General features: G+C 45.3%; 1 protein-coding gene across 1 annotated transcript in view; it reads right to left on the minus strand.

The window, feature by feature from the left end:
• Positions 1-14,286, minus strand: part of cdh23 (cadherin-related 23) — an 807,091-nt gene that overhangs the window by 79,737 nt on the left and 713,068 nt on the right. Inside the window, exons 37-40 of the mRNA XM_059640347.1 lie at positions 12,131-12,352; positions 7,487-7,606; positions 4,191-4,371; positions 1,562-1,695 (exon numbers count right to left, since the gene is read on the minus strand). Coding sequence (XP_059496330.1) covers positions 1,562-1,695; positions 4,191-4,371; positions 7,487-7,606; positions 12,131-12,352 — 657 coding nt within the window. The remainder of the gene's footprint in view (positions 1-1,561; positions 1,696-4,190; positions 4,372-7,486; positions 7,607-12,130; positions 12,353-14,286) is intronic.

A 14,286-nucleotide genomic window follows, 5' to 3' on the forward strand; every position in this document is an offset into this window, starting at 1 on the left:
CAGCACAGAGCAGTCCATTCAGAGCATCATGTCTCTGCTGGTTGTTTGAACAGCTATCCAACCAGGGTTACTCACCCTGCCCTTACCCCCATAGCTTGGCAAATGTCTCCACCTCAAGCATCTGCCTTTGGAAAGACACAAGCTTCCAGCACACTTTCAAACTGTGTGTTCCAGATTGTAACAGCTCACAGCATAAAAACTCTTTTGTCAATGGCCTGAAATCTGTGTCCTCTGTTCAATAAAGCAAGAGGGAAGCTTCTTTACTTGATCCAAGGCCTTCTTGATTATGAACTCCTGCATTGTATTGACACTGACGTTTTCCTGCTCAAAGGGGAAGATTCCCAGATTCCCTACATAAACTTGACCGGTCTCCAGTACCATTCTAATAAATTCCCCGTTCTGGAATGGGATGCTATAATCCAAATGAGTCACAGAGAGAGAAGGGGCATAGGTGGTCCTTATCACCAGATTTAATCAATCTTTTCCCAATAAGTAAACCGCTTCAAAATCACACTTAGGCTGACACTGCATCTCAAGCTTCTCCGCCACAAAACGGGGCTCAAGGTAAGACACTACTTGTAGGTTCAAGGATTTGTGAATCAAATTTGGGCCTGACCATAAAGCCTGATGTCTAATTGGGTTGTAAGTTTTAGTGGGTGAGCTGGAGAGTTATCCGAGCCCGTGAGCTTGACGTAGACTTTAATTTGTTGCTGTCAGTAGCTGAGAATCTTCGATTAAATTGTTCAAGAAAATCAGCAGAAAGGAACCAGAAACTTAAAGTTCTAAATCTGAACGTGATTTCAAAATCTTGACCTGTGACTTTACTGGTGGTGGTGAAAGGCAGGACCTCCTGAAGCTGTGGCAGAATGCTTTGACCCAGCTTTTGACAAGACACTGAGCTCCCGCTTGCCTTCTCACGTGGATGGATGTAAAGTCAGAAGTTGCGCACCCAACAGGTTGATTTAAAATCATAAGCTTTTGGAGCGCTGCTTCTTTGTCAGGTGACCTGTGTCATGTGACTTCTGGCTTTATCCACACCAGTCCAACAACCGGCACGTCCACATCATGAACAGATGTAAGACGTTCCCTTTTGGGGAAGGGCAGCGGAGATCTCCATGGGGCCTTGGCCAATATTTATCCCTCAATCAACACCACTTTTTGCAAGAGCCATTGACTGCACTTCAGAAGTATCTAGGTGTCTTTGACCAGTGGGTCCCTGTCTCATGTGGGACATAATCTCAAGGCTGAAACCATGGTCCATGCTAGCCTTGTGAGGGCATAACTGAAGGAAAGAAAGGAGAGAGGGAGGGGAGAAAGAATGACGGAAGAAGAATAGAAATGAAAGTACAAAGAAATGAAAGAGAGCAAGAAATTTAGAAAGATCGAGCAAGAATTGGGCTGAGGTAATGGGGAAACAGGCAAGTTCCGCCACATGCCTATCCCTGCTATTGCCTGATATAAGTTACTGTCCCAAAATTAATGGACAATAGGTAAAGCTTGATGGCAGTAATACATGTTAAGCTATTATAAAACAAGGGGTATGAACAAGTTAAGGACTGACCGTACTGCTCAGAGCTGGTGTGCCTCTGTCTTTGCCCATAATGGTTAAGTTATAAAATGCAATGCTTTCTCGATCCAACTCAGCACCTCTTTGCACGCGGAGCTCCCCTTCTACTGGAGAAATAATGAATTCATCTGTGAATCAAGAAAAAGGGAATGTTGGTTGGAAGACCTGCCCCATTCCTAAGGCATTATCTGCAGAGCCTGTAAAAGCCATTGGCTAGAACATGCAACTGGGAACAATTACCCAGAAGTTACACTCATCAGAACATATTCTTCTCCTTTGTTAACGTTTGCATTCTTTTTTCCTCTTGTTTTCTATCATAGAATATAATCTTTGTGTACCGTCTTGTTTGCCAACACTGTCATCCTTGATTTTGTTTTATTCACCCACAGCATGTAGACGTTACTGTCTGGGCCAGCATGTTACTGCCCATCTCGAGTTGCTCTTGAGAAGGTGGTGGTGAGCTGCCTTCTTGAACTGCTGCGGTCCATATGGTGCAGGTAGACCTACAGTGCCATTAAAGGAGTGATTTCTAGGATTTTGACCCTCTTGCTATTGTGCTGTGTGTAGAAACTAAATGATAAAAATTAGGACACAAATGTCCTTTGTAGGACCATGAATGTTTTTCCAATTAACATGTTGATCTGAATTCTTCTTAAAGCATGTGCTTCTCCGAATTGCCACATATGGAATTTTTAATTATTACTTTAAGCGTGACTTTGTTCATTAGGGACGGCATCTCCTCTATTTAATGGGCCTGTGTTTTTCTGCTAACTTGAGCAGCTCTGGAGGACTAAGATATTTGCAAATGTTATGAATGAACATATAAATAGATCCTACTTGCATTTTGCCAGCCAATGGTTCAGCAAACAGCACCTACGCCTCAGAGTCAGTAAGCGGCCGGTTCAGTTCCCACTGGAGCACTGAAATCTCGGCTGGTACTCTCAGCTCAGTGCTGTGTGACTGGAGGCTCTGTCTCTCACTCTCTCTCTGACAAGATATTGAATTCAGCTCCTACCTGCCTTCTCACATGGATGGATGTAAGTGGTTCCATTTTGAGGAAGGGCAGAGGATATCTCCACGGTGCCCTCGCCAATATTTATCTCTCAACCAACACCGCCCTTGGCAGGAGCTTGCTGAGTACAAGCAGACTGCCATGTTTCCAACTGAGAATACTGACCACACTTCAAAAGTGCCTCAATGGCTGCTAATTGCTCTGAGACATCCTTTGGCTATGAAAAATTTATAAATCATTGTATCATCAAATGATTATAGCACAGAACAAGGCCATTTGCCCCAGTGTGTCCATGCTGGTTCGTTGAACGAACAAGTCATTTTCTTACATGTTACTCCACACTAGTAGCAGTTACTGACTCATAATCTATTTTAATTTAAACAACAAAGAGTTTGCATATTTTCAAAATCCTAGAATCATAGCTGCTTGTGTGACCTTATGGAATTCTTTCCGTCTATTTTAATGTTCTGTTACTTCATCTGATGCTATCAGTATTTCAGCATCAATGTACTAGCTTCCTGTTATAGAAATGCCAGCTGTTAACACAGCACTTCCTCAAAGCAATTCACAAACTAAATGCTTTAGAATGCATCCATATGATTGGACATCACATAAAGTCTGTCAGTTACTGAAAGCCCCATGCTTTCGGTGTGCCTGAAGGATTGGTGCTGGGTCCACTGCTTTTGGTCATTTATATAAATTATTTGGGATGTGAATATAGGAGGAATGGTTCTTAAACTTGGAGATTATGCCAAAGTTTGTGGTGTAGTGGACTGTGAAGAAGATTACCTCAGAGTACAAAGGGACATTCACCAGATGGACTGATAGGCTGAGGAGAGGCAGGTAAAGTTTAATCTGGATAAATGTGAAGTGTTGCATTTTGATAAGGCAAAACAGAGCTAAACATATACACTTAATTGTAAGATCCTGGGAGTGTTGCAGAATAAAGAGACCTTGGGGTCAGGTGCATAGTTCCTTGTAGGCGGAGTAACAGGTAGGTAAGAAAGTGTTTGGTACATTTGCCTTTATTGGTCAGTGCATTGAGTATAGGAGTTGGAAGGTCATGATGCAGCAGTACAGAATATTTGTTACGTCACTTTTGGAGCACTGCTTTCAATTCTGGTCTCCCTGCTATTCCAACTGGAGGATTTGAGCTCTCGGGAGAGCCTGAATAGGCTGGAGCTATTTTCCCTGGAGGTGGGAGGCTGAGGGGTTACCTTATAGAGCTTTATAAAATGATGAGGATCATGGCTAGGGTGAATAACCAAGGTGTTTTTCTCAGGTAAGGGAGTCCAAAACTACAGGTTTAAGGTGAGACAGGAGAGATTTAAAAGGGGCCTGAGGGGTAACTTTTTCACACAGAGGGTGGTGCATATATGAAATGAGCTGCCAGAGGAAGTGGTGGAGGCACTTTAAAACATTTAAAAGGCATCTGGGTGGGTGCATGAATAGGAAGGGTTTAGCGAGATATGGGCACAATGCTGGCAAATGGGACTAGATTAATTTAGGACATCTGGTCAGCCTGGACGAGTTGGGACAAAGGGTCTGTTTCCATACTGCACAGCTCTGTAACTCTTTACAGATTATATAACTGACATTGTTCAGACTTACTAAGGGGATCTCCTGCTATGATGCTATATTCTACTTGCCCATTTGGGCCTGAATCTTGGTCATCTGCAAGGAACGTCCATACTCTGGGGCCTGGTTGACCCTCAGTGATGTCAAATGGACCCTCGTAAGTGTGAAGAAACTTTGGCACCACATCATTGATGTCATTCACGTTGACTAGTACCTACAATAGGAGAATGAAAAAGACAGATTTATCGTTTACATGCTAACAATTTGAGCATTTATGCTCGAAGAACAAACCCAGTATACAAGTCTGTCTTGGACATTGAGCTCTTATTAAATCGTACTCCAGCTGCAGAAGGGGAATCAAACATTTTGTTTCCTCTGAGTGTAGTTCATGATCCAAGTATCCCTTCTATTCTTACCAGTTTTAGGGGAGTAACCAATTCAAATAAGGACTTGAAAGATTGCAGAAACTCTGAATCATTGAGCACCACCGATATTCAGCAAAAAATTTAAAAACATAACTCCATGGCCATAGGATCCCCACCATGTGGAAGTAGGCCATTCAGTCCATCAATTCTACACCAGCCCTTTGAAAAAGATCCCATCCAGACCCAACCCTGGCCCTTTAACCCTGAATTTCCCATGGCTAATCCACCTAACCTGCATATCCCTGGACACTGTGGGCAATTTCCCACGGCCAGCCAACCTAACCTGCACATCTTTGGACTGTGGGAGGAAACAGGAGCACCCGGAGGAAACCCACACAGACATGGGGAGAATGTGCAAACTCCACACAGACAGCTGCCTGAGGGTGAGGTTGAGCCCAGGTCCCTGGCGCTGTGAAGCAGCAGTGCTAACCTCTGAGACACCGTGCCATCCAAGTAACAGGCCATTAGCTGGAGGAGAATAGAGGATTTTTATTGGTTAAAGTTTAATTAGCTGCTAATCGGGGGTGGGACAGTGGTGTGAGATTAAACAATCAGGTCTCAGACCCTAGATTAAGACGTATGCAAATTAAGTGAAGGGTAGATTTAAATCGAAACTCTTGAAATTGTAGAGAGCAGTCGTATTACAGGGGTACTGTATAGGGACATTATTACGCTGCTGTTCGGTTAATGAGCAAGCCTGGACATTGTTGACCATTAATTTAAGGAACTAATGAATCACAAGGTTCCATGGAGAGACAGAATTTAAGACCTTGGGGATGTCCTGCCCTTGAGTGATGGAGTATCAACTTTGCTGTGGACTCCACACATGCTCCAACTTTAGGATCTGAAAGTCGTTGTCCCTGCACCCAGTTTTTGAACATAGAACACAGAACATAGAACAATACAGCGCAGAACAGGCCCTTCGGCCCTCGATGTTGCGCCGGCCTGTGAACTAATCTAAGCCCCTCCCCCTATACTATCCCACAATCTCCTCTGCACCTTTTCCAGTGCTTCCACATCCTTCCTGTAATGGGGCGACCAGAACTGCACGCAGTATTCCAAATGAGGCCGCACTAGCATTTTGTACAGTTGCAGCATGAACCTTTCTATTCATCCCAACAATTAAATGTGACAAGTCCCAGGATTATCCATATGCTTATCCAAGGACTGTTTAAATGCCCCTAATGTGGCTGAGTTAACTACTTTGGCAGGCAGGGCATTCCACACCATTACCACTTTCTGAGTAAAGAACCTGCCTCTGACATCTGTCTTAAATCTATCACCCCTCAATTTGTAGCTATGCCCCCTTGTACAAGCTGAAGTCATCATCCTCGGAAAAAGACTCTCACTGTTCACCCTATCTAATCCTCTGATCATCTTGTACGTCTCTATTAAATCCCCTCTTAGCCTCCTTCTCTCCAATGAGAACAGACTCTAGTCTCTCAGCCTTTCTTCATAGGGCCTGCGCTCCAGACCAGGCAACATCCTGGTAAATCTCCTCTGCACCTTTTCCAATGCTTCCACATCCTTCCTGTAATGGGACGACCAGAACTGCACGCAATATTCCAAATGAGGCCGCACTAGCGTTTTGTACAGTTGCAGCATGAACCTTTCTATTCATCCCAACAATTAAATGTGACAAGTCCCAGGATTATCCATATGCTTATCCAAGGACTGTTTAAATGCCCCTAATGTGGCTGAGTTAACTACTTTGGCAGGCAGGGCATTCCACACCATTACCACTTTCTGAGTAAAGAACCTGCCTCTGACATCTGTCTTAAATCTATCACCCCTCAATTTGTAGCTATGCCCCCTTGTACAAGCTGAAGTCATCATCCTCGGAAAAAGACTCTCACTGTCCACCCTATCTAATCCTCTGATCATCTTGTACGTCTCTATTAAATCCCCTCTTAGCCTCCTTCTCTCCAATGAGAACAGACTCTAGTCCCTCAGCCTTTCTTCATAGGGCCTGCGCTCCAGACCAGGCAACATCCTGGTAAATCTCCTCTGCACCTTTTCCAATGCTTCCACATCCTTCCTGTAATGGGACAACCAGAACTGCACGCAACATTCCAAATGAGGCCACACTAGCGTTTTGTACAGTTGCAGCATGAACCTTTCTATTCATCCCAACAATTAAATGTGACAAGTCCCAGGATTATCAGATACACCTCTCAATCTCTGGTTACATCTGTTAGTGGATTTAGCAAACAGCTGAAAGGGAGTTGGAGCTGCACAACCAGAAAGGAGAAAATAAAGGAATGAAGACTGTCATTCAGGCACAGCCAATGATTGTTATGAACACCACGTCACTGCAGAATATGTCTGTTTCATGACTGAATGTTGTATTTGAGGAACTAACTTCTTGAATTGATGTTTAGCATTGTCCATAAACTCCATAGCTGAGTGATAGTGTTCCTGTGGTTAACACTGCCGCCTCCCAGCACCAGGGACCCGGGTTTGATTCCACCCTCGGGCGACTGTCTGTGTGGAGTTTGTATGTTCTCCCTCGGTCTGTGTGGGTTTCCTCCGGGTGCTCCGGTTTCCTCTCCCAGTCCAAAGCTGTGCGGGTTAGGGTGGACTAAATTGGCCATAGTGTCCAGGGCTGTGTAGGCTAGGTGGGTTGGCCATGGGAAATATGGGTTATAGGGGACGGGATGGGTATGCTCTTCAGGCCATTGGTGTGGACATGGTGGGCCGAATGGCCTGCTTCCACACTGTAGGGATTCTATGATAAACAGTGTCCCTCTACTATGTCAGCTCTATCTAAATTCAAGTCTTTCTATTACTCGTCAAAATAACTTGTGTGGACAGTTTGAACATCACCACCTTGTTGATGATTCACATTCAGATTTAATGGATAGTCGGATCTTCAGCCAAAACATTGCCATCTTCAGTACTTACGGTGGTTGTGGATGTCAGGCGACACAGTGGATTCAGACAGCGGTCAGTGGCTGTAACGGTGAGAGTGTAGCGGCCATGGCATAGCTCATAGTCTAGTTCCTTCACTGCTTCAATCTGACCCTAGAACAAGGAATTAGTTTTTACTCAATGTCTATACTGGCCCTTGGACATCTGAGGAACTGTAAAACAAAATGCTGTTTGAGTCTTTTTAATGTGAGAAGAGAATGGGCATTCACACTTGCTCGTTAACACTTCTTAGGGTAAAGTTCACGAAGTGCTTGTCACTCCATGTGCCACCCAGAATTCATATTTATATGATTCACAACCTAAAGTTTTATATGCAAATCACACTATCAAAGGGAAGATAACAAAGTGTGGAGCTGGATGAACACAGCAGGCCAAGCAGCATCTCAGGAGCACAAAAGCTGACGTTTCGGGCCTAGACCCTTCATCAGAGAGCCCAGGGGTGCCTACACTATCAAAGGGGTTGTTTTGAAAGTAAAAGATAAGTTGTGTAAATTTCAGTTTGGAAGGTCTTTGGTCTGCCAAATTGCCACGGGGGCAGGATGCATGGAACAGAGATGTTTTGAGATGACTGACCTCGAACAGTTAAAACTGGCTTCATTTGTTGCTGGTTTTGACTCCAGCAAGCGGAGAGTTTTCCTTTGAATTCCCATTGAATCCAGCTTCACCAAGGCTCCTTGATGCCACATTTTGTTGATTGCTGCCTTGATATCAAGGGCAAGTGGTTCGTAAGTGGTTCATAAGCGGAATGAACTGCTAGAGGAAGTGGTGCGTGCAGGTAAAGTTTCAACATCTAAAAGACATTTGGACAGGTACATGGATAGAAAAGGTTTAGAGGGATATGGGCCAAACGCAGGCAAGTGGGGCTAGCTGAGTTTTGGAAACTTGGTTGACATGGTTGAGTTGGATTGAAGGGTCTGTTTCCATGCTGTTGGACTCTATGACTCGAGAAAAGCTGCCAATGCATACAACAATGCCTATAATTTCCATGTGAAAATATTATCCTTTATAAATGGCCTGAAAGATATAATTTTAAATCGTCATCCACTCACACCCTGCTATACCTGCCCCTCAACCTCTTCTTCTCTGACCAACTCCTTGGTTACCTGCCCTGAAGTCTCTTTACCGTGCAACATTTGTGTTGTATCTCTCACTGAGATTACAGTTTGCGTCTGGTCATCTCTAAATGCTAGCTGTGATCCTAGCCTTGTGTAAATCTAAGGGGAGTGGGCAGAGCCACTGAACTGATTATTTCTGTAAGAAGAGGATGGGGTCAGGACCTAATACTCTCAGGCCCCTACTCTTTTCCGAGGCATCTCATCTGATTCCTGAGACAGGCAGTGTCAGCTTCCTCTCTTCCTCTCAAGCCGGATTAGCAGTTTAAGCCCGGTTTTCCAGCGTAACCCGAACCCAAGAGCCATTAATTAAACTGCGATTAACTTTTACTTGTCTTTTTTTTGACTTCTGTCAATAATTTAGGTGCAGTGGTATGGTGGCTTATAAAACTTCTCACCCTATTTTTTGTAAGAATACACATAATGATAAATTGCTATTCCATGACTCTACGTGACCTCTATGCCAAGACAAGACCTCCGCACTGGGACTAGACCTCCATGCAGAGACGGGACCACCACATCAGGCCAAGACCACTCTTCCTGCACAAGACTGCTACACTGGGAGACCACCCAGCTAGGCCTATACATCAATTCCAGGCCACTGGAACCCACCTCATTGCTTGGCCTGAGGTGGGAGAAGATGCCTTCTGCTGATGACGTTAAAAGAAAGTAAGGCACCATAAAAAATGGAAACATTAAAAATAATCATGGAGAGAGTGAAAACAGGAATGTAAAGTGAATGGAGTAGGCATGCTCCAGGCCCTGGCCTGAGGAGCCCGCATGTGAAGATTTGGAACATGATGTCCAGCTCACAGCTTGCTCTAAAGGATCTTTATGTTGGACACTAGGCACCATTAGCTCAGGCACATGCTCTGCCATGGTCATGGACAGTGGCATCTGATGTGTACCAGCCTCTATGAGCCCTCCTGGCACATATCTGATCCAATCACAGGACACTCTGCCCTTTAATGCTGCCCCTTAGGCTACCCCAGGAACTCTTACAGTAATGCTGCATTAAGGACACTGTGTGCTCAGAAACACACCCCCAGCTCGTGAACTGCACCAGGCTGTATCTCCGTGTTCTCTGCTTGCTGCACACCAAGCCTGACGGGATGCTCACTTCGTAAGGGCTTGTCTTGCCTTTTTGCATTTAACCCCCTCACCCAGAGATACCAGGTTTACGTTACTTTTGTATTGCCTTGCCACTTTGCATAATCACAACATGGGAGATAGCCATCATTCAAACAGTCCTGGCACTGTAAATCAAGCACAACTTATGACGCCAGTTCATGCTTGGGTACAGTCCATCAGCCATTTGGGGCAGTCAGAGTCAGGGTCCAGATGGAAGGTAAAGAACTGAAAGTAAGGCAGCCTACCATTCTTCTTGGCTCTTTCGGCCCTACTGTGGGCTGTTTGCCTCCTGGAATGAGACAGAGACAAGTATTGCAGGAGATAAGAGGGCGTAGCACAGCTGCTATTGTTGGTGCAGATGAGGAACTGTCCAAGTGAGTGAGTGGGCAGCGCAGAAGGCATGCAGGGTTAGTGGTGTCGGGGACTGGAGTGGGTGGGCAAGATATTGGAGGTGATAGTGAGAATGGTAGGAGCCTGAGCGTTGGTGTGAGGATTGTACAGATTGGAGTCAATGTGAGGTATCAGAAAGAATTAGAATTAACTTTATTGTCACATGTACAATGAAAAGTTTGTAAGTCTCCAACTACAGCACCATTTTAGGTACAGCTTCTAGCGATATAAGATCTTAGAAAATGGAGAAATTAAATGTCCAGTGTTACAGAAATAAAAGTTCTGAACAATGGTCTTCCAACCCAGACCAAACTGGCACCTAGCCTCCAGTACACACTGGGTCTTGGCTCCAGTTGGTGCTAGACCTCACCTTGAGGTTCATGGGGCTGAGAGGTTGCTTTGGAATCACCTCAAAACTGGAAATCCAAGCTGAGGCCATGCCAGGCCGAGAGGCTGCCATGCCAGGCCGAGAGGCTGCCATGATGGGAGGCGGCACTAATGATGACACAGTCGAGAAAGTCATTGTCCTTCCACCTGCAGCTCCGGGATTCCTCCCAATGGCTAGGACGGCACTGACCCAGTGGTGACCTCAGGCCAGGCTGGCATGGTCTGGTGTCATGGTCTCCACTGTTGGTCCTGCAGGAATATGATGTTCTGCTTCACTGCCACCCCATCCAGAGGGGCCTCTAGGTCTTTGGCCCAAAAGTGGAGTGTCATTTACCCCTGCCTGCCATGTCCAAATGTTAGGGACTATGTGGGGCAGCTGTGGACTGACAGTGTTTGACTGGGTGCCCAACAGGCTAGGAAAGATGGCACGAGTGTCAGAGATGCTGAGCAATTCCAGGATATCCCAGCACTGGTCAACAGTTCTGGGAATAGTGTATGGTAAAATGGAGTTAGAGTCGAATATGAGTAAGACAGTAGGGGTGGACTAGGTAGTTAATGTGCTGACTTTGGTAACTGAGTTAGAGGAGAAAACTCACTGGCCTTGTGATACGAATCTCTTCAAAAATTCAATGCAACTTACACACAGACAAAAAATAAAGATTCAGGAAGCATCTGAACAACTCTACTAAACATTCCTCCCCAAAACAAACAATCAGAAATACTTAACATTACTTATTTGTCAGTGGAATCTTGCTTTGTATAATGAGGTTGTCATTGTTACCTTACTAAATACAGTCACTATATTTTATGTGAGGCTGGACGAACACAGCAGGCCCAGCAGCATCTCAGGAGCACAAAAGCTGACGTTTCGGGCCTAGACCCTTCATCAGAGAGGGGGATGGGGAGAGGGAACTGGAATAAATAGGGAGAGAGGGGGAGGCGGACCGAAGATGGAGAGAAAAGAAGATAGGTGGAGAGGAGAGTATAGGTGGGGAGGTAGGGAGGGGATAGGTCAGTCCAGGGAAGACAGACAGGTCAAGGAGGTGGGATGAGGTTAGTAGGTAGAAGATGGAGGTGCGGCTTGGGGTGGGAGGAAGGGATGGGTGAGAGGAAGAACAGCTTAGGGAAGCAGAGACAGGTTGGGCTGGTTTTGGGATGCAGTGGGTGGAGGGGAAGATCTGGGCTGGTTGTGTGGTGCAGTGGGGGGAGGGGATGAACTGGGCTGGTTTTGGGATGCGGTGGGGGAAGGGGAGATTTGGAAGCTGGTGAAGTCCACATTGATACCATTGGGCTGCAAGGTTCCCAAGCGGAATATGAGTTGCTGTTCCTGCAACTTTCGGGTCCCAAGCGGAATATGAGTTGCTGTTCCTGCGGCCAATGGTATCAATGTGGACTTCACCAGCTTCAAAATCTCCCCTTCCCCCACCGCATCCCAAAACCAGTCCAGCTCTTCCCCTCCCCCCACTGCATCCTAAAACCAGCCCAGCTTTCCAACTACATTTATCATATCAATGGTCAAGTGATCAATGATGAATACCCTTCCAGTTATCCCACCCCCACGCTAGCACAATAACTCCTCTTAAGTGCAAACACTCACTGTTATACTGTGTATGGTGAATGTGTCATGAATATTGCCATCTACAATGGCATAGGTAACCGTCCCATTTGGGCCTTCATCTCGATCCGTGGCACTCACAGTCAGGTTGAAAGAATGCTTGGTGAATGGCCCTTCGTCTAAGGTGATTTCATATTGTTGTTGTTGAAATGCAGGGTGATTGTCATTCTCATCCAAAATATTTACAAGCACCGTTGTTGTTACCTGCAATAAATAGACCTTGAGATTAGTTATAAATTGTACAACACAGCATGCCAATTGGGACAGAGTGCCCAAATTAATTACATACACATCTGGTGTGTATTAACTGGGGATTCAATTATACTCCTGTAAATAGGAACAGACAGACCACAGCTGTTGGGGTGCATTTGTTAAATATATATGTTCATAAATGAATGCTTAAACAACTATGGAAAGATTAGAGGTAACACGGTGTGAAGCTGGATGAACACAGCAGGCCAAGCAGCATCAGAGGAGCAAGTAAGTTGACATTTCGGGTCGAGAGTTTTCTGAAGAAGGGTCTCGGCCTGAAATGTCAACTTTCCTGCTCCTCTGATGCTGCTTGGCCTGCTGTGTTCATCCAGCTTCACACCTTGTTATCTCAGATTCTCCAGCATCTGCAGTTGCTACTATGTCTATGGAAAGATTAGCTCCGGTTCCATCCTCCATTGCCTGGCTTTATGTATTAGAAGGCCTGTGCCAATGCATTGAAAGACCAACACACTTATGTTCACTTCCGTTCTTTTCCCATTGCCCTGCAATCTTTGACCTTTTCCAATATGTATCCCATTTCCTCAGAATCATTGGTGGATCCCTTAATCAACATCGTACTGAGCCAGTTACTTTCATCTTTACATCACTGTAAATCACACAGTGAATGCTGCCTTTCTTACAAAACATTCCGATTACTTCACTGGCAGTCAGGTGCTTTGGAACTTTGTGAGATCACTGAAGGTGCAGTTCTAACAAAACTCAGCAACTCAACGCCATCCTGGACAGCACAGTGGCTCAGATGGTCAGCAAAAGGACCACCCTCAGCACACTGTTTGTATGTGTTTATGTGGGTGTGCTCTGGTTTCCTCCCACAGTCCAAAAAGAGGTGCAGGTTAGGTGGAGTGGCCATGCTCTCAGGTCCAGAGATGTACTGGCTAGGTGGGAATAGCCATGAGATATGCAGGGGTAGGAAAAGGAGGTGGGTCTGCTTGGGATGCTCTTCAGAGAATCGGTGTAGACTCAATGAGCTGAATGGCCTGCTTCCACACTGTTGGGATTCAATGGTCCAGGACAAAACAGCCTCCTTGATTGGCACCGCATCTACTCCCTCCACCACTGATGCTCAGTAGCAGCAGTGTGTACCATCTACAAGATGCAGTGCAGAAATTCATCAAGGATCCTTAGACAGCACCTTTCAAACCCACAACCACTTCCATCTAGAAAGACAACTGCATGAAATACGGGGGAACTATATTGTTGTTCCTTCAATGTCACTGGGTCAAAATTCTGGAACCCCCTCCCAAACAGCATTGTGTGAGTACCTGCACTAAATGAACTGCAGTGACTCAAGAAGGCAGCTCAGCACCAACTGTCCAAGGGAAGCTGGGATGTATTCTAAATACTGGCTCAACCAGCCATGTCCACATTCCATGAATGAATAAGAAAAATATGAATTAAAAACTGAAAGAACTGCGGATGCTGTAAATCAGGAACAAAGTTGCTGGAAACGCTCAGCAGGTCTGGCAGCATCTGTGAAGAAAAATCAGAGTTATGATTTTGGGTCCGGTGACCCTTCCTCAGGACCTGTTCCTTAACCCGAAACATTAACTCTGATTTTTTGCCTCACAGATGCTGCCAGGCCTGCTGAGCTTTTCCAGCAACTTCTGTTTTTGCTCAAGAAAAATGTAAATCTATTTTCTGTCTAGGCATTTTTGTAATTTTTAGCCTATAGCCCTCATTTTATCCGAGCAGCTGGCAAAGGACTGAAAAAGAAAGACACAGTGTGACAATGACCAAGATAGTCTTGTGAAGCTGATGGAGAGGTTAGATAGTGAAACAGCAGTGTCTTCTCCAGCAAAGCTGCCTAGAATTGATGTGATGGTATAGTGGTAAAGACACCAGTTAGTAATCCAGAATCCCATGTT

This window comes from Stegostoma tigrinum, chromosome 37 (assembly GCF_030684315.1).
Source record: "Stegostoma tigrinum isolate sSteTig4 chromosome 37, sSteTig4.hap1, whole genome shotgun sequence".
Classification (NCBI taxonomy): domain Eukaryota; kingdom Metazoa; phylum Chordata; class Chondrichthyes; order Orectolobiformes; family Stegostomatidae; genus Stegostoma; species Stegostoma tigrinum.